We start from the raw sequence: 23818 nt of genomic DNA, 5'->3' as shown, positions 1-23818 counted from the left end.
TAAACATTTTACAGGCAATTGAAAATTTGACTTAAGTCTAAGTTTGTTTCATGATCCTGGGGCCTGACCTCCACACTTACAAACATGACCAGATTCAGATTGAATCGATGTGAAAAATGACAAGTTGATGTTACTTACAGGATTATAGCAGCCCTCTTAGGTAACTTTGTGTTGGATCTGGGCTGAAAAAGAAAAGGACAAGGTGTGATTCTAATTATCAATGCATGTTCTAGTCTCCATTGTCAACACTAACTACCAAAAATATTGAATCCCCCTTACTCTATCATGTGTAAATATATCAGAAACTTGATTGCCAATGCAATGAAATTAAATGAAAATGGACCAATGGTCTGAGAATGAGAGGATAGACAGAAAGGTAAAATATAAATGTTAACGCTTTAAAATTAGCTTAAAACTTCTATCAGTGTGAAATCATCAACATTGATGTATATCTACTTGTCAACAAAAATATCAGACTGCACAGAGAGACCTGTGTGTATATTCTACCATTACACAGTGAGAGACTTGGATATTAACAGCAAGAGACTTATATACTAGCTATAAACTACAAGTATGTAGATCTCTAGTGTAGTGAAATAATACAGGCATCGGTAACAGAAAATGCTTTAAAGACTTACTGCACAGCGTAATCTAACACTCTCAATGGATCCAAATTGCTTAAATAACTTGTAAAGACCCTGCAAAAAGAAATAAAGCTTGGATTTACATGTGTTCAACTACAGGTGCTGCTGGATAAGACAATCAGAGAGAGAGGTTATGGATCTCATCATTTGTTCAATATCTACCTTTTTATTGGTGTTGACAGGAAGATTACCCACAAACACTGTCCTGAAGTCTTTACTCGGGTCACGTTCTGCTTTCTCTCTTCTCGGAGTTTCCTCTTCTTCATCCTCACCCTCAACATCCATGGACGTCTTTTTCCTTGACTTCCCTCTTAAAATCAAGAATCAAGAGAGCGTTAAATATGACAAGATAAATTATTTTTATACATGTAATACAACATAAATATAATTTTAAAATGAGGAGAATAGCATATCTGAAACCCTTAGCTAGTGAAGATGACTTCACAGCAAAAAGTATAATAAATCATAAAGATCTGCTTTTCTGAATCCCAGTATCAAGCATTTTATTTTAATATATACGTGTAGTTACTTTGCTTTCATCAGAGATTCGTGGACGATTCCTGGAGGTGGACAGAATCCAGATGTGTCTCTGGGTGTATCCTCATGACCCATTTCACATTCATCAGCTGCCCCTGTCTGGTTCAATTCCTGAAGTGAATAAAATATACAGCTTCAGGTTACTGAGTATTATTTCAATGTAGAAGACTTGTGTATGTTTATTTTTGTTACATGTACTCATAAATGCTTGTTGTTCATGTATCTTCACTACAAATACCTTTACAAAAAGTACCAAATATACTTTGTAGAAGATGGATACTTCATTTTCAAAACTGTTTTCCAAAAAAAATTATATTGTATTGTTTAAATTGTGTTTAGATCATAGAAGCACCAATACGCAAGTTTCGAGATTATCTCCCTTGGTGCGCTCTTTCGTTAAGGAGGGGAGATTCGTTGCCGCGTAAACAAACAGGTGGGACAACTATATTTGATATTTATATATTGGATACATTGTATCATCGATATACTGGTTTATCATAACTACATGATTGTCAGGATGCACTCTACATTTCGAGAATAACCGAATTAATTTAAAGAAGTCATTTTTTAAAGTTAAAAAATCGTAACAAAAAAGAAAATGTCGGTGGATGTGAGACTTTTCAGACGAGGGAAGAAATTAGGACCTCTAATAAAACCGGTACACATGCATCTGATCATTGTACGTAGGCGATCTAAATGACACATTGATTCTTTTCCTTATTATAATTTCAAAAAACCCACAAACTTTTTTTTTTTTTTTTTAAAGAAGGTTGTACGATCAAGAAAATCGGTTACTTTTTATTAAGACTATGACGTTTCTTTCGTTTTCAAATGCCTATAATTTAAAGTAGACTTGTAAATATGCATAGTTGAACTTGATAAAATCATCAAATGCATCACTGCTTAATATCATTATCTTTTTATAACATTTAATAAATTTTAAAAGTAATAAATATCGTTCATTTACTTATGTACGTTTGTGTACAGAAACAACCTGTCCCACCTCCCTGCCGAAATGGATACTTTTTGCGCCTCTATCTTAGGAGAGTTACAATCTCGAAACTGGCGTATTGTTCTTTGCCTTCTGAAAGTATGGGTGTATGTCATTTTTCCTTGAAATAGAGTTGATACAAAGTATGAATGAAATGAAGTTACCCAAACAAGAGGCCCAGGGGCCACAGCGCTCACCTGAGCACATAGGCTAGGAAAAAGCACATATCAGATCAGAACTGAAAGTTTACTGAGGTGGAGGGGGGGGGGGGGGGGGCTTGAATCTAAACCCCCTAGGGAATCATAATTTGAACGAACTAGAATCTACACTATCTGAGGATGATTCCATATAAATATTACTAATCATGGCTTTGAAATACTTGAAAAGAAGATTTTAAAAGGTTGCCCTATATATTCCTATGTTAAATTTTGATCAGCCATTTTGGCCCCACCCTACCCCTGGGGGTCATGATTTGAACAAATTTGAATTTACACTAACTGAGGATGATTCCACATGAATTTCATCTTTCCTGGGCCGGTGGATCTCGAGAAGAAGATTTTTAAAGATTTTTCCTATAAATTCCTATGTAAAACTTTGATCGGCCATTTTGGCCCCATCCTACCCCTGGGGGTCATAATTTGAACAAATTTGAATTTACACTAACTGAAGATGATTCCACATGAATTTCATCTTTCCTGGGCCGGTGGTTCTGGAGAAGAAGATTTTTAAAGATTTTTCCTATATATTCCTATGTTAAACTTTGATCGGCCATTTTGGCCCCACCCTACCCCTGGGGGTCATGATTTGAACAAACTTGAATCTACACTACCTGAGGATGATTTCACATGAGTTTCATCTTTCCTGGCCCAGTGGTTCTGGAAAAGAAGATTTTTAAAGATTTTTCCTATATATTCCTATGTAAAACTTTGATCGGCCATTTTGGCCCCACCCTACCCCTGGGGGTCATAATTTGAACAAACTTGAATTTACACTAACTGAGGATGATTCCACATGAGTTTCATCTTTCCTGGCCCTGTGGTTCTGGAGAAGAAGATTTTTAAAGATTTTTCCTATATATTCCTATGTAAAACTTTGATCGGCCATTTTGGCCCCACCCTACCCCCCCTGGGGGTCATGATTTGAACAAACTTGAATCTACACTACCTGAAGATGATTCCACATGAGTTTCATCTTTCCTGGCCCAGTGGTTCTGGAGAGGAAGATTTTTAAAGGTTTTTTCCTATATATTCCTATGTAAAACTTTGATCGGCCATTTTGGCCCCACCCTACCCCTGGGGGTCATAATTTGAACAAACGTGAATCTACACTACCTGAAGATGATTCCACATGAGTTTCATCTTTCCTGGCCCAGTGGTTCTGGAGAAGAAGATGTTTAAAGATTTTTCCTATATATTCCTATGTAAAACTTTGATCGGCCATTTTGGCCCCACCCTACCCCTGGGGGTCATGATTTGAACAAATTTGAATCTACACTACCTGAGGATGATTTCACATGAGTTTCATCTTTCCTGGCCCAGTGGTTCTGGAGAAAAAGATTTTTAAAAAATGCCATTAATTTTTCTCTAATTCATATTTATCTCCCCTTGGAAAAGGGTGTAGCCCTTCATTTGAACAAACTTGAATCCCCTTCATCCAAGGATACTTTGTGGCAAGTTTGGTTGAAATTGGCCCAGTGGATCTTGAGAAGAAGATGAAAATGTGAAAAGTTTACGACAACGACGACGACAGACGACGGACAAATTTTGATCAGAAAAGCTCACTTTGAGCCTTCGACTCAGGTGAACTAAAAAGCATACATACATCTGACACATTAGGGTCAACACTCAACAGGAATCGTTCAATATGTGCTAATTTATTTTTTCAGTTGTCCTGCTAACCTTTGATTCTGTTCCCGTCAGATTCTTTCCATTGATAGGACTATTCCACTTTTCTTCATTTTTCTTCCTCTTTGATTTCCTTCAAGAGTAAACAATCTATTATTGTTATGTATATAGCTGTGATATGTACATAGGATCATATGACTAGTGAATAGAAAAGATCAGAATAGGATTTATTACCAAATCAGGGCCTAATGGGCATAAACGTACACGTAACATAAAATTAATCATGAGAAAAGTAACATATATCATTAAAACTTACTTCTTTTTCTGTTGACCATGTGAAAATTCTTGCAGTTTATTCTGTTCAGCTGAATCTTCCTTGTGCTGATTTGTTAATGTAACATCTCTGTTCTCTTGATCCTTTATGGGTGATACAATCTAAGTATGATAAAACCATTACAGATAAAAAGAATTCAAAAGGAAAGAGAAATCAATTGTCAGTGTTAGAGTGTATGAAATCTATTTTTAAAAAGGCTTAAATTGAATTGACTATCAGTATTTCTATAACATAAGGTATGAGACTTGCCTGTGTCTCATGCTTAGGACTAGACAATGAGACTTTGGCACCAAATAATTCAGCAAGCTTTTCCCTTTCTGATTTAGAAGTCCTCTTCTGTTTTCTGGGTGGTGAATCTAACAAACACAATTTCTCATTAAATAGCTTTGCTAGCTTTTTCTTTTCTGATTTTCCTGATACTTTCTTTTTCTTAACATCAGATATGTTGTCTTGGAGTGTCTTGGAGTTTGAATGTTTATCTTTAGCTGAATCAGATGTCCTCCTATTGTGTCTCTTCCTCATTCCTGGATCAAATCTAGTTGAATTTTTCATATTCCTATTAGTAAATAAATACAACAAAAATAATAAATAAACTAGTGCTAATTGTAACGGGGACCGTTACAGATGTTCCCCAAACGCTCCCCAACTCCCTTTTGGTGCCAATTTCCCTGTAAGCTTCATTTAATAAGACAAACGCTATGCATTTGAGAATTTAACAACGTTTACCTAGAAGTGTAGCAAGTTCATTCAAATTTTAGCGTTGCACGCGTGCACATGTAAATGCATGTACGTAGTGACCATATCATCTTGTCTACACTCTATATAATTTAATATACCAATTATTTAAATATTTAATCCAAAAGTATTAAAAAATACGCTCATTCAAGAGGCTTTTTTAGTCATTTCACGTGCACGCACGTGCATACATGAACATGGTGACAATACCTTCTTGTAGAAGTCCATTACATATATCTATGTTCTAAATCCCAACCCGTTTGGTTGAAAACCAAGAAAGTTAAAGCTGTTTAAATTTAAGCCAATCGGATTGCAGCACACGTACACTCACGTGTATGCATGTGCATGGAGACCATGCCTTCTGGTTAAAGTCTATTATATCTATCTATGATCCAAATCCCATCCTGTTTGGTGGATAACCAAGGGAGTTATAGCTATTTAAAGTTTGAGCCAATCAGATTGCAGCGCACGTGCATGCACGTGCTTTCATAAAAATTGCTATATATCATATTGTAGAATATCCTAATACATGGCAAAGTTCAAAATTTCAAAGGATTTTGTCAAAAAACAAGAAAGATATTGAGACTTTAGTTTCAGCCAATCAGAGCGAAGCGCACGTGCATGTGCGTGAGATCTTGCTATTTTGACCATGTCATATTGTCTATGTTACTAATATATCATAATATTATGAGTTTCAAAGCATTTCATCAAAAATATAAAAAGTTGCGCTTATATCCATTATATAGATCATTTCTCGTGTTGCACGTGCGCGCTCTTGCAAGCACGTGCGCGCAAAATGACCTTCGTTCCGCAAATCTACATAACATGTCTACTAACCCTAAAAACATTTCACCTTAGTCGGATGTATAGTTAACGAGATCATTCGCGGACAAAAAAGTGCCCAGGAAGAAGAAAAATAATAATAACTAGAAAGTCTGCTATTGCAAGCAATAGCATATGTCGCCCCGTATTCGACAAGACTTTTATTTTTATCATCACTAAAACAATGGTCCATTAGCTAAGCTTTGACAACCATCCAGTCGTATGATCAGTTCTTTCCGTTAATAACGGAAGACCTTAATTGGGTACATCCCACTCATTATTTTTAGAATCTGTAGGAGAAGAAAGTAGTGCAGGAAAAAAATTACAAGTCCAAAATTGCAGACTTGCATACAAGAAATTGGGCAGATGTACTGAACTGAGCCTCATACTTGTTAACTGGAAGTATCTTTCCTACCAAAAAAGCTTGGCAAATATTATTTATTAAGAAGATCAGCCGAATTATTTTGTGTATTAAAACGCCAGTGAGAATTCAGAAAATTCCCTACTTTCACTTTAATTTCTGGAGGTTCTGCCGGAAAACAAATCTGACATGCCACCTTCAATTCGAGCATTTCTGCACTGTACAGGTCTGATGTTTCTTATGAGATGATAAATCATGTGTAAACTTTCTCAGTTTAGCGGAATCATGAACATTTTCGGCGAGATGAATGTTTTGTTTACAGTAGTGATCAAGGCTTAGCGCACCTGTATAGGAGCGGATCCAAAGATTTATGAATGATTAAAAACTATGGAAATAACGTACCAATTTTCTAATTTATTCTTGCACTATTTAATGAAATTAATAACATACAAGTAATAGATATACCAAAAAACGCGAAATGCTAATAAATGAAGTTGACAATCGTTATTTTTTATATAGAAAAAAACAAAATAATTATAAAATCTAGAGACAAGACAGAAGAAGAATGACTGTTGGCAAACTATCAAATCACATCAGGAGAACTGAATTTTATGAATGAAACTTTTAAAACGTTACCTGTAAATTGTATATGTTATATCTGTGTATTCTACCTGGCAGTGCGCTTCAAAAAGGGGGGGGGGGGGGGGTTGTCTTGAACATAGTACCTTACGTTTGAACGGTAAGGGCTAGGGCTTTCGTATTTCAAATATGTAATCCTTGTGAAAAGAACTTTTATTGGACACCAAGAACTTTGACCCTTTGACCTAGACCTTGGAGAACACATGTGTACATCTGAATCTTTTTTTCTTTTTCGTTTCTATGGCAACTGTGAGCGACTCATTACAATTTTTTTTAAAGTAGAAATCACTTTGACACATTGCAAGGAATAAACACTGAAAGTTTCAAAACGATTGCCTGCGTAGTTATTGAGAAAATTGAAATTAAAGAATTTTAACTTTCACCTGGTTTCCATGGCAATAATCGATTATTTGAAAATTTTAAATGCGAGTTGCATAACTACAGATACTAATCATTAAAATAAGAAAAGTTTCATGACGAACGTTTAAGGGACCAGAGAGAACACTCTCGGACAAAATTTGTCGCTTTTTACAGGTTTCCATGGCAACGGTAGACATATTGGAACTGAACAACCTCACTGCACAACTACAACCAGTGATCGTCCTTTGAGGAAAGTTTCAGGAAGATTGTCCCAGCCATCTCCGAGAAACAGCCTGGATAAAAAAAACATGCGTACAATATCAATATGTCGTCCCCGACTTCGTTCGGGGCGACATAATAAGAAACAGAGTAAAAACAATATGTTCCCAAACTTCGTTTGGGGAACATAATAATAATAATAATAATATTTGTATAGCGCTCTATTTAAAATAAATTACTCTAAGGCGCTGAACAGACAGTGTTTCAGATATACAAGTAGTTAAATACAACATAATAATCATAAAAACATAAAACCTAAAATCATTGTATGAGATCATTACTAACATAAGAGTAAGCTAAAATTAAAAGCTGCTGGACTAAGATCAACTTGAGATCAACTTAAAAATTTCACACAATACAGGTTGTGCTCATTAATAAATAGTCTGAGGATAATAAAATAATTAGATATGTAGGAATAAATTATACTATGGTAATTTACAGTAAACTATAGCTACTATATGCTTGTGCCCCCTCAATTAAAACGCCTGATGACCTTTTTTTTTGGTTATCCCCCCCCCCCCTTACGAGATCATTACTAACATAAGAGTAAGCTAAAATTAAAAGCTGCTGGACTAAGATCAACTTGAGATCAACTTAAAAATTTCACACAATACAGGTTGTGCTCATTAATAAATAGTCTGAGGATAATAAAATAATTAGATATGTAGGAATAAATTATACTATGGTAATTTACAGTAAACTATAGCTACTATATGCTTGTGCCCCCTCAATTAAAATGCCTGATGACCTTTTTTTTGGGTTATCCCCCCCCCCGGTAAATTGCTTTTTACTGGGCCTGAGAAGACACTTACCAGCTATCATCCAAGTTCCAACTACTGAATCCTGGGGAAAAATATTATATTAACAGTAACACTAGCTGTAAACTATACCATATACTGACTGTCTTTAAAGCTAATCGATATGGCGTATCTGAGTTAAAGGATAAAAATACAAGATTAAGCGTAGATTTATTTACATAATTTTTATTTTAAGTTCAAATTAAAATTTCCCCTGATTGTGAACTTAAACATACACATGTTTCTACAGTTAAATTGACTTCACACTGTGTCTGATTTTTAAATGCCGAGTCGGAAATAATTCGATTGATTTAAATTGTAAATATACTGAAACGCAAAAAAACACAACGAGCAGTAGTCTACAAATGTTTGAATTTATTATCTAATGATTTTCAAAAATGAGTACAGTAAGGCTAAATTCACTTTTCAAAACATCAGAGATTTGATAAAAATGTTAAATGATTATCTTTTAACTTTAGAAAGTAAAATATGGCTGTTAAAACACCCCCCTCCCCACCATTCAATTAAAACATGCAAGATGGCCCTACACAACAATTGTAGCTTAATTTCTATGATACAATAGGTTCATTAATATCGAGATCTCAGCAAAGGAATTATTCTTTGCCATTTTTAAATGCCTTTATTTCAGATGATTAGGTCGAATTTTCTCTATCCTAGCGCAGTGTAGTAACCCTTGGACTTCCGTTCAAAGGGCTGTCATTAACTCTTTTCCCCCTAGTGCATTACATCCTTTACCCCCTGATGCCACCATTTGACGCTATGCCCCATTTCCCTGATGCCACCATTTGACGCATACACACAGCAACCCTAAATTAACTCTGTGATTTCCCCTGTTTCTAAATAAATTCAGCTCTAAATGATAGCCAATCATGTGTATTACACATTAGGTAATGTTACTATAATTAGTGAAGTCACAGCTTGGTGTGAATTCACTTGAGATTTACCTGTGTTAAAACAATGGCACCCAGTCTGTTTACAAAAAGAAATTGGGCCTTGTCACAAGCAAAATTCAGCCTTAATATTGCATTTTATCTAACATACCTTGGATTGTATTAGCATTCATAATGTTTTTACATCAGTTCTAAAGTTGAATTTAATAGAAATAAAATTTTACAATGAAAATTAGAGGAAGAACATCATAGAATTTTTAACAAGAACAACAATGGCGGCCACAGATTTCCCATGCGTTTTATGAGTACTAAATAATCTACTTTCAGCATTTTTTTTTTCATCAGGGCATTGATTTAGATAAAAACATGTATTAATTTATTTTCCCCAAGACTTTTGCAATAAGTGGTCAACTAAATAATTATATAAAATATTTATGAACATACCTGCTTGAACATGATTGTGAAGTTTAGTTGGCTCAAGTCTAAGATAATTACCTATCATTATTAATCTATCTTAATTAATATTAATTAACAAAAAATAATGAGCCTTTTAATTGGTTTGGTATTATTTTTTAAGTTTACTGGTATATTTTATAGAAAATTTCTCTCATAGAAAGGATAATATGAAGATTAGTTGTGAAAAATTCATTTTACCTGGTTTCACCTATATATTGTTAATTGTAGATTAATTATTCTTAGAAAATTATATGACAATACTAAAGTTCAATCCATTCCCCAAACATTGATATATAATATGTGACACTTTGATGATGTTTAGGTACTTAATTAGCATGTTCTAAATGTAATGGTCAGTCATTTCAAGTCAGTCAAAATGGCTTCAGGGGGCAGCCAGATAAACACTCTAGGGAAATCGCAAGTGCCTCAAATGGTGGCAACAGGGGGAAAAGAGTTAATGCATATGATACTTAAGAGCCTGTTGAGATGCAATCTAGTGAATTTTTGCATCAGCAACTCTCTATCACCTTTATTTTGAGGTTTTCCAGCTAGAGCAATGGAAATGCGTACTTAAGTCATTATCAGGAAGCTTTTGCATCGCTATGGGAAATGAAAGGAGAATTTATTTTTTGAAATATTGCTGCACTTCTAATGATGACCAGTTACAAACCCTTAAAACTCCATAATATTGCCAGTCTTTTGTGTGAAATCAACCGTTACATTACCGATATTTACATAATTGAAGATATCCATACTTTGTAGATACAAAATTCAATACTATATACATGTATAAGGCCAAAATAAAAAATAGTCTTGTTTCCTGCTACCCAACCTACCCTATTATTTTGCACCCGACCCTAAAGTTTTTTTTAGCTTTTTGGGAAAAAATTCAAAATTTTAGGAATTTCATGTTTCAAAAGAGATAAAAAATATATATTATACTCAAGTTGTTTTACATGAAATATATGTTTAAAATATGGACTTAAATAAAATTCCACTTGTCAATGAGTTATGCATCAAAAGACATGGTAGCAGGAAACAAGACTATTATTTTTGTTGGCCTAACTATTCTCTCCTAAAGTAGGCAGAGGTGTTGTTTCTATTGCAATTTAGTCAGTATAACTTACTATAATCAAAATCACAAAAGCAATCAAGTTCATGATTTTTATAGCGAGCCCAGCGAGCTCAATAGACTAACGTGTATGAACAGAGGAAATTCGGATTGAAATCTGTACATACGTCAGCCAAATTTCTCTGTGCAACATTCCCAGAATTCCTGCACTACCCAATGTCCTTTGCGCGAATAAATCAAAAATAGTAAAAAAATTAAAGAAACATTGTTTCTTACCGAAATCTTACCGAGATGATTTAGCCTTACCTTATTCAAAAAAATACCCCCATGCCACAACACCGGCCTTCACCTTGCTCTTCGGAAATGATACAAATGACGTCACCGGAAACTTACGAAGTTAGACGAAGTTGTGTCGGTTGCTTCCGTGAAACTCGGAAAACATGTTGCGGTGCATAGCAACAACTTACTTGAAAAGAATGATTAAATGCAATCTCTTTTCCATAAAACTAGCGTTTGCGTCCTAAGTCAACAGAACTTTTTATCTGACGTCATACTTTCGTCACTTCAACGGTTCGGGTATTTCCGATTTTGTCGGAAACTTCCGAGAAGTTTGGAATCTCGATCCCGATGCTTGGGAAATGATTTCTTTTTATTGTTTTGTTTTATTCTTTTTGCTTTCTTTTTCTTGAATGATAGACAGTAGATTTATGATAGTAAATAAACTGCGCTCGCCCCAACGGTCACACCGTAAAACATATTATATTTTAACGGAAAGGTAAGGAAAAATACTTCCTACCTGGTACAAAAATACCTTACTTTTTTGGAAAGCGTTAGATACTCTAGCTATTCCACCTAAAATTTAAAAGATTAAATTTTTGGTTTCTGAGGTTATAAGTCTGAAAGATGAAAGGTATAAGCATCATTTTCATTAAATTATACGGAATAAAGTCAATACTGATGCCAAAATATACCCAAACAATGACAACTTCTACCACTCTTTCTACTCTCTCTTTCCTCAGAATTTCCACAACGTGCACTTGTTTATTTCCGGTTTGGGGATATTGATTAATTCGTTCGTTAAAAATTCGTATATTTCATCCGATTATAAACTCATATCTGATATCATCAGAGACATATAAATATGTCTCTGATATCATTGAATATTCACAAAACTTACATTGACCAAAGCCATCATCAATATGTCCCTTTTTAAGACAGAAAAAAAATTCTTTACAAGAAATGTAACCATCACAGAGTATTTTTTTTTTTAATTTTCAAAAGTGACATTTTAGTGTTATTTCTGGAAATTACCTCTGTCTCTTATCATATGGAAGTTCCACCTTCAACATGCAAATGACACTAAAAAAATTAAACAGAGTTTTTCCCAGCTTGTTGTGGATAGTTTTAAACTATAATCTTGCTCTCCTCTCTCCAATTTTCATAGGCCACAGAGAAGGAATAACATCACCCCCTCCCTATATCAATATAGCATCAATTTTACAAGTATTACTTATATCAACCCATAAGTCAAGTTCACTGTGCTACCAAGTACCTGCTGGTACACCCTCTATTTTTCTCATCCCTTCACTAGCTATCATGCTTCATAAAATATGCCTACACGACATCTCTATGTAATTCACGAACTGATAACTCTCACAAAACTTAAAAATATTCCTTACATGACTCTACTTCTTAACATTAAATCTGCAAAGCAAAAAGTCAGAAATAACAAATTAAAAAGTTTAAATTTCTACAGTTTATTGATGAGTAATAAATAAGAATAAACTGTACAAAAAATCTAATGTTACACAGAAAAATCTGTGTACTGTTATTCTAACATCATCAAGATCAAGGCCATATCAACATTTCAATAACGGCCTTTTATAAAACATGACAAGTATTGTAGACCAGTTGCTTGAACATAAATGTTACATCAAAAGAACCAACTTATTACATGTATACACAATACACAGTAGGAAATAGTCACTCCCTGCTCTGTATGTATATAATGTTGGTTTGGCATTCTACATCTACCCTTTAAATAGAAACATACATGTAGTTTTAAATTTCTCTGACAGAAGTTCATAAATATTTCATCAAATCAAATTGTATTTGACTTGAGTCATATTACTGACATAATCATAAGCATCAGTGAAATAAATAATGTGTATCACATTGAGCTGGATTAACAGCATTTACAACCTACAATTGATTGTAACAATAACATTGCTAGATCTGTCATAAAAATCTTCTCTTTGGAATGCTCCTTAATACGAAAGCATTCTATAAATAGATTAAATACAAGGACCATTTTTTGTATGTTTAAAGCAATCTCATGAATTCAGCAATAAAATGATCCTTAAAAACTTGTACTTATTCAGCCTTAACTCTAAGTTCTGACACTGCGGGGCACCTGTCTACTATTGCTGACTGTGCTTAGTTTGGTTTTCTAATTTTCCTGAGCATTACCTGACATGCAGGTTCTACAAATCTCACAGGTAAACCTGAAAATAAGCTGATTTTTTCCAAGAAACTTGATTAAAAAAAAGTGATAAATTGGTTTGGGCATGTATTGATGAAAATGATTTGTTCTTATAAAGAAAATTGGGAAAATGAAAAAAAAATAGTTAGGAATTTTTTTTAAAAATATACTTGTATTGTATATTTTACAAAATTGCACACTTCCCATAGGTGTAAAAAAAAAAAAAAAAAAAAAAGAGAGAGATTTGCAACACATGTACACCATGTACACAAACATGTTGAAAAACCTGAATGTTCCACAAGTTCCGTAATAAATATGAAATCCTGCATTTTGTCGCCTCAACATTATTTCTATGTGATAATTTAGATGTAATATTGATGAAAAAAGGGAAAAACAAAACAAGGAACTAGGTCTACTTGCTTGATTGTGTAAATATACATTGCCCTAATAAACCTAATAATTCTACAAATGATTAACATGTCTCTCTAACAGTACAAAGAAACCTACCATTCATGATAAATACCTTGGCAGTGTTTTAACCCAAGACATAAAGTGTCTCTATTCAAGTCTCCTGTAAAATCTGAAATAATTTAGTTTTCTATGGACCATATAGACTCAGTACCTATAAATATAATATAACTCTAATGCTGCCTGTAACATTGACAAATTTAAACTAAAAACACACACATTGTGTATTACTGGCACAGGACAAACTAAGATAAAAATCCCAAATTATGCCATGCATCATTTTGGGAAATTTGATGTTAACATTTTTTTACCCATCAAATCACTGGTAAGAAAACCTCTTGCATTTTCTTTTTACATAAATATTATATGTAAAACAAGCATCAATCTGAACTATCAGAAAACTGTAATAAAATAGACTATGTACATTTCAAGATTATTGTATTTTCATTAACTCAGTGTATGTTTTTGGAATCAGAATAAAAAGGTCAAAGGATTAATGCTACATCAACAGCCTAGCTATTGGAGAAATATCCTTTTCCTTTGGAGATTCAGTGGGTGTGTTGTTTTTCCTGAACACATCAGAACAATGCAGAGGTGAATCCAAAGTTTCACTGGGTTAAAAATGATGAATACGATGATCGTCCAATCATTCATTGTCACCGCGGGGTTTCCCCCTCTGGAGTACCACTGGAGGAATTCTGAGCACCTACAAACACACAGACAAGTTCTCAGTACATACACAAACTACAACTAAGAAAGCACTCCATACATGTTAGAGCTATGCTGTTTATTCGTATATACAGTACACGCCTATAAGTAACATCAATTAAAAGAGCCCAACTTACAATTATCTGCAAGTTAAGCAATTTTTCAAGCAATTCTTATTTTAACAGAATGTGTATTTCTTACTACACTTTACTACACAGTATAGCTAGTACAATGTATCAGATGTGTGCTATCAGTTACTTATTTTGTTCAGTTAAACAGTCTTACTTTCTCTCTCCCTTTCCCGTCTTCTAGCACGTTTACGTCGTCTGTCAATACATGCTACCTCCGATTTGAGATTCATATAAATTTTGCGTATTTCTTGAATTTTCTCCATTAGGAAAGAAATTCTCTTCTCTCCTTCCAAGTATTTGCCTTCCTCTACAAATGAGAGAGAAAAGTATTCAAAATACCAAAATTGATTTTTTTAATGTGTATTGTTAAAATTTTCACAAATTCCTGATATCACAAAGGAACATCCTTTCAGATCATACATATTCCAGCTCTTTATCGTTGTATAGTTATGATGTTTTATAGGATACTTGCCTAGATTATGGCAATATCATATCTGAGGCCTCTTTAGGAGTCCTAACTGGGGTATTTATTTCATTGACAACTTATCCAGATTTAGCTGATATCTCGAAGCTTTCTGTAACTGAGAAATGACCAGCCAGGTGGGGGTGGGGGTGGGGGTGGGGGTGAGGGTGGGGTGGGGGGAGGGTACTTACCCAGATTGAGCTGATATCTGGGAGCCCGCTGTGACTTAGACCTGACCTGGATGGGGTGGGGTTGGGGTGAGGGGGGGGGTGGGGGTGGGGTGGGGGGAGGGTACTTACCCAGATTGAGCTGATATCGAGGAGCCCGCTGTGACTGAGACCTGACCGGGGTGGTCGCTTTGGTTGGAGAAGCACTTCCTGGCTCGGGACTGTAACGTCTTTCTGACACTTCATCACTATCACTCCCTGCATTACATTAAAATTTAAGAATTCAAAAATTGTCACTTTTATATTCACAAACTGAAGTCTGGAGAAGACATTAATAATAATCCTGATCAAAAGGCAAGAGTTGCCCTAATTTTGGGTTAAAAATATTAACAGAATATTTTGTGTGAAGTTTTTTACCTGTCTGCTTGCTCAGCTTCCTCTCCGACTTTTGCTTCCCCCTCCTCTTCCTCTTTGTGGGTGTGACATCTTCTGACTCCCTCCTGCGTTTGCCTAGACTAGTATGAACAGGTGCCTCGTTATTGCTGCTCTCGGAACATGCCACATTGCCGCTTCCCACGCTGCCATCATTGGAAGACGGACTGGCGTTACCTGACGGAGACTCACTTCCATACTGCTGATCATTACTGCTGTTACACTCAGTCTTCACCAGATTCTCGGTAAGCTCTTGGGCTGAAGTTGGAGCATCCATTTCATGTTCAGGTGTGGAGGGTGGGGTATTTTCATACAAAGCACTTGAGTTTGGTAAGTGACTGGCGGAGGACTTGAAGTCACTAGACTCCTCTGATTTTGATTCTAAGTAAGATTCAGTAAGGTTGGCACCATTGTCTTTTGCAATATCTGTAGTAGCACTTTCAGAATGTTCAGCACTCGCTGTGGTTGATTCTGCTGTTATCACAGTCTGAGATTTGTCACTGGACACAATGTCACTTTCCCCCTGACTAGTCTCCTCCCACTCACACACAGAGTCAGCCTCCTCCTCTTCCTTCACCTTCTTCCCTCTGGATTTCACCGTCTTTTCTGCTTTGCTGGACTTCCCTGGTCCTTTGACGGGTTCCTTCTTTTCTTTCTTATCCATCTCTGTGTCACTGCTTCCTTCAACTTTTCTTTTTAGTTTCTTTTTCACTTTCTTCTTCTCGAATTCATTCTCCTCTCTTGTAATTTCTTCATCGTTTTTGGTGACAGGTTCAAAAGCCATTTCCTCCTGCTTGTTCACTGAAACCATGGAAACTTCTCCGCTATCTTCTCCAGACTTTTCTTTTGTTTTCTTGGACTCACTCTCCTCCTGGGATTTGGCTGTTACTTGATTGGCTGCTTTCTTTTCTGCTATGGAAGCCAAGGAGGGCCTTCCTCTCTTCTTCTCTTTCACTGGTTCCTTCTTCTCCACAGCTTTATTTGGGTCTTTCTTTCTTCCTCTCTGCTTCTTCTCCACTTCCACTTCTGTTTTATCCTTTGAATCTGTCACCTTTGATTTCTCCTTGCTTTCCTTCTCCAGTGGTAATTCAGGGAGTTTTTCAGCCTCTTCTTCATCCTTGAATTCAAACCTGTCATCCCCACCCCTAATGGGACTTCCCTCACCTTCTTTTACAACCTTTCCAGGTAACACATCCTCAGATAGTTCCTTTGAATCAACTTCCTTTGGAATGATTTTCCCATCTTCTTTCTTTTCTTTACTTCCTGCTGGTGATCCGACTGAGGGCTGTTCATCAATGGCCTGAATGGTGGGCATTTCCAAGTCCTTTGCTGGAAAAAGTTCTTGACTTTTTCCAAAGCTGTCCAGTTTTGGAGGACTCTTTACAACTTGATCCTCAACTTTTTCAGATTGTTCTTCCTTTCCTTTAATGTCTGGCTTTGAATCAGCCGACTTGTTTTGTTTAACTTCACCAAGTTCAACAACTTTTTCGATTTCTGCAGCTTTGTTGAGCAAATCCTGCTCTACAGCCAATATGTCTGTTTTCTTATCCATGATTTTACCATAATCTACCAATGATGACTTTTCATCATCAGATTTATCCATCTTCAAGTCCTCTGACTTTTCAGACACCTCATCTTTGTCTCTGCCAGACCGCAGCTCTACAGACTCTGTTCCGTCAGATTCAATGTCTCCCTCAAACTCATTGTTATCATCACTCACTGATCCTGTTTAACAGAACAACAATGTTAGGAAAAAAAAAGATTCTGGGGGAATTTTACTGCTGAATAAATACAAAACCCTAACAACTGCCCATTTGTTAAAAGAGAATGACTTTTTTTAATACTCATGACACAATACTTGTAGACAGTGAATATTGTCATATTTTAACAAGTGTAGTTAATGGTTCATGTATTTATAACTGGAAGGAAACAGATCGATATATCATCCTACTGACCTTGAGAAACCAAGTCTGATGATTCTGTTACACCCGAAGATCTACGTGTTCTCCTTGGTTTTCCTGAAAAAACATAAATCCATTTAAAATTTTTTTTAGCTTTTCAAGAGAAAATGCACATAATTGTATTTACCAAAATGGCTCCGTGAATCAATATTAATGTTAAATGTTTACCAGGGAGGCTGTCTAGCTGCCTCTGTTCCACACTGCTGGATCGCGTCGGTCGCGGCTGTTTGCTTGGTTTGGGTGGTGCTGTGTTGGAGACATGAGCTGGAGATCTTTTGATTGGTCGAGATTCTCGCTGTACGGCTGCAGAAGACGGAGAAGGGACAGCTGCTGGGGATTTCCCTTTCTTGTTGGCCTGTAAAATAAAATCAAAAACAATTTTTTTTACAAAAATTTCAATTACTTCAATATTTTATGAAGGACTAGAAAGGTCATCTGAGTGAATTGAATGTTTTAATAGATCTGTAACCTCCAAACTATATGCAATGATAAAAATACACATTTTATTTATGTATTTTCCGACAAATTATGCCCAGTACAGTGGCAGCTGTACTTACTTGTCCTTTGGGGGATTTAGGAGGAGATTCTTTGGCTTTCTTCTTTAAAGCGGAAACATCAGTAGGTTTGTTCAGAACATTCACCACCTGGTCTGGCCGGATCCATTCATCATATCTAGTATATATGAAACATGATTTTCAGGAGGCATCAAAAGAAAAGTGATACAAATTGTACACATATATATTTGTATTGTACATAGCCAAAAGAAGACTTCTTACCTTGTGTTCCAGCCTGCATAATGTACCAGATACTGGAGTCCATTATTTGTTTTCTGCATTTCAATAATCTACAAGAGACACATACATGTATACATGTACATAGATTAAAAAAGGCTCAAATGTACTAAACAATAAACATATGATTGAAAATTCAATAAGTGTCTTTTTCATGATCCTGGGGCTAGTTAAAATCCAAAATAATACAATACAAACCTTTGCATCATAGACTTTTTCTGTCTTTCCTTTTCCATATCTGACTTGAAGCTTTGTGCCTAGTGGATATTCACTGGCTGTGACAGGTTTGGAATCTTCTGAGATATCCCTGGAAAAGACAGTAAAACCTCGAACTTAATGGGACCAAGAAAAAAATCAAGATATCTAAAGATTTAAGATATTGAGAATAAAATTCTTCAAGAAAAAGTGGTAGGGAGTTCATAATCACTTGGACATATCTGTGGTTTGAGATTCAAAAACTTTTTCTCTTGTCACCAATTAGATGATTCGAGATAAGTACATTTAGAAATTTAGAACATGCCTTGAACACATTTCCCCTTAACAAGAGAAGAAGTACACTTTAAGACATTTTACTTACATGTCCTCTTCTGGCTCCTCTTTAACCTTCTTCTTCCCTGGAGTAGTCTCCTCCTCATTTTTGGTCTTCTTCCCACCTTCCTTCTTCGCTTTTTTCTCCACTTTCTCCAAATCTTTAATCTCCTCCTCAACTTCTTTCTTTATTTCTTTTTTGTTAACCTTAGCTTTTTCTTTCTTAGTATCCACTTTTTTTTCCTCTTTCTTTTCAATCTTAGCCTCTTTTGCTTCTTCCTGTTTCTTCAATCTGTTGAATAATGTGTTTATGTTAAGTCTTTCAGAAAAACTTATAAATATATATATATATATATTTCAATCTGTTGAATAATGTATTTACATGTATGTTAAGTCTTTCAGAAAAACTTATAAATATATATATATATATATATATATATATATATATATATATATATATATATATATATATATATAGTACATTACGAGACATATAACCAAGATTTATTGCTTTACGTACCCTGGTTTGACCTCTGCTTCCTTCCCTGCTGTGACCTTGGCCTTTGACTTGACCTCTGTTTTCTTGTCTTCTGCTTCCTCTTCTTCATCCTTCTTCATATCTTCCTTTCTAGCTGACCTCCTTCGGATGGTCTGCAAAAAAAGAATCATTGTTGAGCCGTTAAAATTATGAATTTAACAGTTTTGAAAGTTTATAGTCAGTAACATATCCATGCGAGATGCAATACTATAAGGCCATCATCTTTATAAGTAAATCTGATATTTTTTTGTCTACCTTTTTCTTTTCCTCATGCTTTGCTGCCTCTGTTTCCTCGTCATCGCTCTCTTTTTTCTCCTCCTGTTTCTTTGCGGACTTTGTCTTTTTGGCCTCCTCTTTGATTGTCACCGACTTCTTGCCATCCTCCTCCTGTTTAAATGTGTCGCTCCGCCGCGAATCCTTGCTGCCATCCCTCCTCTCTCGGTTCTCTCTTACCACTGAGTCTAGATCTCGTCTCGTAATTCTCTCTCGTTTTGACGGGGACCTGGTTGATCTTGAGTCCATATCCTCCGTGTCTGATTCACCATCACTCTTAGAATCTTCCTTCTCCTCAGTAACTTCCTAAAACATTTCAAAAATCCATTTTATACTTAAATTAAGGCAGTAATTCAAAAGAACTGTTTGATCCAAAGAAAAGTAATGTACATTTTTCATGCAAGAGATATATTTTTTTTAGAGAAAAGAGATTATAAATTAATTCTGAGTTGCAAGGGATTTTTACCTTTTGTTCTTTGACATGCCCTTTATAGACCCCCATTCCTCTCCCGGAATTATTACGACTCCGACCTGGCCTACTTATTGTGCCCATGGTGCTGCCCAACTTCCGATAGAAGTCCTCAAATGCATGTAGATACCTAAAATAAACCAATGTAATGCATGTAGGTACCTAACATAAAGCCAATGTTATATTGTAATACAACAAAAATATCTCATGTCATGTTTTTCCTTTTTCTGTACATATTCTTTACATCTAATTCTAGAGAGACTTACTTTTTGTACACTGTTTTTAGAATTCTTTATCTTGGTTTCTAGACACTTACTTTTTGTATGCTGTTTTTAGCTGATGAGACACCATATTCTGTGATGGTAATCCTGTTTTCATTCTGCCAGCAACTGCTTTCCATTTGTTTAGATTTGTAACCTACGTGCACAGAAAAAAAATCAACAAGTTTTTTTTTCATCAAATTTAAATACACACATAATTTTTATCAGGAAATTTTCTATGATAATAACCTACCTTATTGTATCCACCCAGAGTTTGCACAATGTTGAAGAGACGATAAAGATTCAGATCCTTGTTTCCAAGTGTCGGCATTCTATTTATTGATGTTCCTACAAAAGTTTATTTTTATAAGAGTATGCTCTCCACAATTTCATGAGAGGGTCTATTAAGTGATAAAGCTTACTTACTGGTATTGAAGATTTCAAATCACATGAGACAAAATGAGATTATTTCTGCCTCCTTACCTCTGTCGTCCATGAATTTGTAGAGCTGAGCTACAAAACGATCCTTCTCTTCACTCGGCTCATCATCAGATCCCTGTCAAGCAAAAGCAAAAGTTAGAATATAAACAGTGTATCAATGTCGTGTGAAAATTAACGTTTCTCTTATAATGACCCACCTCTTCCTCGTCTGAGAAATCCTCCTCGTCCGTCCCCAGTAATTCCTCCCTCTCCCAGTTACTGGGCAGTTCCTGGTTCTCTGAGAAACTCACAGCTCTCTCCAAAGCTGAAATCATACAGTATCAAAATCAATAATACTGTCAGGTATCATTCAAATTTGTTTAAGTATCATAATTTTTTAACAATTTAAGTATACCTTGCTTTGCATTCTTGTCCTCAATCTTGGCAATTGCCTCTTTACTGAAGTCTTTTAACTCTTTCCTTAGGTAAGTGTGACTGAAATGAATAAAGAGAACATTACCGGTATACTGAAGGGATATTGTGCTTCCTTTAATGAGCAATCATGAAAGGCAGATACATCTACTTACAATTTTCCATCCTTGAATGACTTGACCAGGAGGTGATCTTTGGTTTTTAGTTCCGTGGCGTGAGCATCAGGTAAGACGACCAGAACAGGTAACACTTGTTTTTTCTTCTCCCCGATCTCGGCCAGAAAGACCTTCCCCACCAATTCCTGGTTACGCCCCTTGTACGTAGCTCTCCGTGGGAGGCTCTCGTCTGTACTCTCTTCCTCTGAGTCCTCCTCCTCATTCCTACAAAGGGATGTAATACTTAAATATCATACCAAGGATAGACCATCAAAGCTTATTTCACATGGGGTGCTTTGTATTGATGTTGGTGTGTGAGGGTCATTTCTGTGGGAAGAAACCAGAGTACCCACAGAAAACATATGTGTCCAAGTGGGTGACCACCTTACCCCCTCACATACTTTTGCCAATAAAAGGGACTGAACTTTGACCACATCTATGAAGCGCCATCTTTTCACCTCATGAACACCATACAAAAGATGTAAGCATACTTAAGATCTATATTTTGAATGCACATTAAAATAATATTAATATTTACATAATCTTACAGGAATTTTTAAAAGGAGGAAAAGTCATTTATTTCCAATTGAAAATCTTTATCTTCTAGGCAAACCAGTATTTTTAAATTTAATGAGAAAGAGAAAAAAAGATTGAAGATGTGTATTCTCAATCTTTATCTGCAGAAAAACAATTCTGCTTTTTTACCCGAAGCTTTGTCTTCCACTTCGTCTCTTTGTCTTGCTACTCATCACTGGTGTTCCAAAGTGTTCTGGGTGTGACAGGGGAAGATTGTCAAGAGTCTGAAACAACAAAAATACACTTATGCATAACTTCTCTCCAAATTTGGGCAACTTACAGGAAATGGATATCTAATACATGACTTCCTTACCTCACTTTCAATGAAGTGTTTTTCTCCTTTTAGACAACATTGAGTTCTTCTGAGTGTTTTCTCATCACCATCGTCAAAAACTGTTATTAGAAATAAAACAGCATTTTTTATTAATTCTTGCAATAAGATCTACAATTTATAACAGTTTTAAACCACATTATTAATGACATTTCTTTCTTTCTTCACGATACTTACCAACTGTATACATGCTACAGTCTGTTAATTTAGTGATGGTGGCCTCCAGGGGCTGCCCAGTGTCTGGGTTCTTGTATTCCACAGTAGCACCAACCTTATATTTTGAAAGAAAAATGGAACATTATTAAATTGGTCATAAATTAACAAGGTATGCAGATATAGTTCACTCTTTCAACAATATAGCTTCTCTGTGTAACTTCTTACCTTTAATGACCCTTTAGTTATTGTGTCATCTGTCACAACAATGGAAGTCAAGGTCTCTTTGAGATAAATCTGTAAAAATTAAGATATCTGTGTCACGAACAATCAAGCTTCATGGTATATTCAAAGATACAAATTCAGAATACTCATTACTGACAAGAAATTTGTGCCTTGACAACTTACCTTGCATTTCACTGATCGTACAATCTTCTTCACTTTCGCCTCACAGAATGCTCCTCTGTATTTGGCACTAACTTCTGTGCCAACGGGCAAAAATGGAGGATCATCTCCTGCCTAAAAATGAATAAACATGGATAAAAGAAACCCTTGTATTACTGTGAGGAGAAAAATAACCTCCTTCACACTCTTTTTTCAAATGTCACCAAAATCTAAAATTCTGTCTCTCTCATATAATAAATACAATTTTTATGTTGCTGAGTAAATATTCTTGGACAAATATTAAGTTTTTCATTAAACTGACTGTTTTAGTTTAAATATGGCTGCCATTTTCATTTTGTTTCAAATTCATCCTTATGTTGTGGTGTTTAATTATCAATCACACTACCACATAAATTCTTTTAATATCGTGATAAAACACAAAACTTTAAATATAATCATAGCCAAGATGAACATTAGAGAATTCTAGGGCCAAGGGTGGAGTTGGGACTGTCATTAAGTTTGCCTTTTCATTACACTTTCCGAAACCTCGGGAGATTATCAAGCTTGTTTAAGATTAATATTTCCTAAAAAAGCAATCTACGAGAAGCTATAAAGAAATTATCAACATTTGTAGAAAAATGTACAGAGAATAGGAAGTGTAGGTGAATTGAAATGCAGATATGGTTAGGACTCTTAAGTTTGGGCATCGCGCCCAAAGAAAAACCGTCTTGTACAAAACAAATAAGAAGTGTTACCATTGCTCTGAATATGGAAGGCAATCCTGACTATATAGCCTAATAAACTTCAATATATCACCACAGTTCGTCCTGTATTATTCCAGAATTATCAGTAAACAAGTCCCACAAGGTTTCCACTTTCGGCGAAACGTACATCAACCATGGCTCAACAACAAC

General features: G+C 35.4%; 2 protein-coding genes across 3 annotated transcripts in view; both read right to left on the bottom strand.

Annotated features, from left to right (window-relative positions):
- The window catches only part of LOC134235690 (uncharacterized), a 34545-nt gene extending 29616 nt beyond the window's left edge, over nucleotides 1-4929 (bottom strand). Inside the window, exons 1-7 of the mRNA XM_062717838.1 lie at nucleotides 4600-4929; nucleotides 4333-4451; nucleotides 4071-4149; nucleotides 1174-1292; nucleotides 807-954; nucleotides 639-698; nucleotides 139-182 (exon numbers count right to left, since the gene is read on the bottom strand). Coding sequence (XP_062573822.1) covers nucleotides 139-182; nucleotides 639-698; nucleotides 807-954; nucleotides 1174-1292; nucleotides 4071-4149; nucleotides 4333-4451; nucleotides 4600-4902 — 872 coding nt within the window. The 5' untranslated portion in view covers nucleotides 4903-4929. The remainder of the gene's footprint in view (nucleotides 1-138; nucleotides 183-638; nucleotides 699-806; nucleotides 955-1173; nucleotides 1293-4070; nucleotides 4150-4332; nucleotides 4452-4599) is intronic.
- A 7594-nt stretch (nucleotides 4930-12523) lies between these two features.
- On the bottom strand, nucleotides 12524-23813 carry LOC134235680 (AT-rich interactive domain-containing protein 4A-like). 2 transcript variants are annotated; one of them, XM_062717826.1, is made up of 26 exons: nucleotides 23660-23813; nucleotides 22929-23039; nucleotides 22749-22817; nucleotides 22545-22638; nucleotides 22350-22429; nucleotides 22166-22260; nucleotides 21461-21685; nucleotides 21289-21368; nucleotides 21092-21198; nucleotides 20937-21009; nucleotides 20707-20801; nucleotides 20510-20610; nucleotides 20191-20323; nucleotides 19707-20030; nucleotides 19434-19564; nucleotides 18963-19205; nucleotides 18584-18692; nucleotides 18371-18438; nucleotides 18152-18266; nucleotides 17763-17949; nucleotides 17589-17651; nucleotides 15619-17358; nucleotides 15380-15459; nucleotides 15226-15271; nucleotides 14726-14878; nucleotides 12524-14438 (listed from the first exon to the last, which is right to left on the bottom strand). In XM_062717826.1, exons 1-26 carry the CDS (start codon nucleotides 23660-23662, stop codon nucleotides 14389-14391), a joined length of 4575 nt encoding a protein of 1524 aa, XP_062573810.1. In that variant the 5' UTR covers nucleotides 23663-23813; the 3' UTR covers nucleotides 12524-14388. The 2 variants fall into 2 exon arrangements, with proteins under 2 accessions (XP_062573810.1, XP_062573809.1); XM_062717825.1 differs by lacking the exon at nucleotides 15226-15271 and having other exon boundaries at nucleotides 15334-15459.
- Between the last annotated feature and the right edge of the window lie 5 nt (nucleotides 23814-23818).

The sequence above is a fragment of the Saccostrea cucullata genome, unplaced genomic scaffold (genome assembly GCF_032062105.1).
Source record: "Saccostrea cucullata isolate Sc308-1 unplaced genomic scaffold, CSIRO_AGI_Scuc_v1 ctg192, whole genome shotgun sequence".
Lineage (NCBI taxonomy): Eukaryota > Metazoa > Mollusca > Bivalvia > Ostreida > Ostreidae > Saccostrea > Saccostrea cuccullata.
This window is presented reverse-complemented; position numbering and strand designations above follow the sequence as displayed.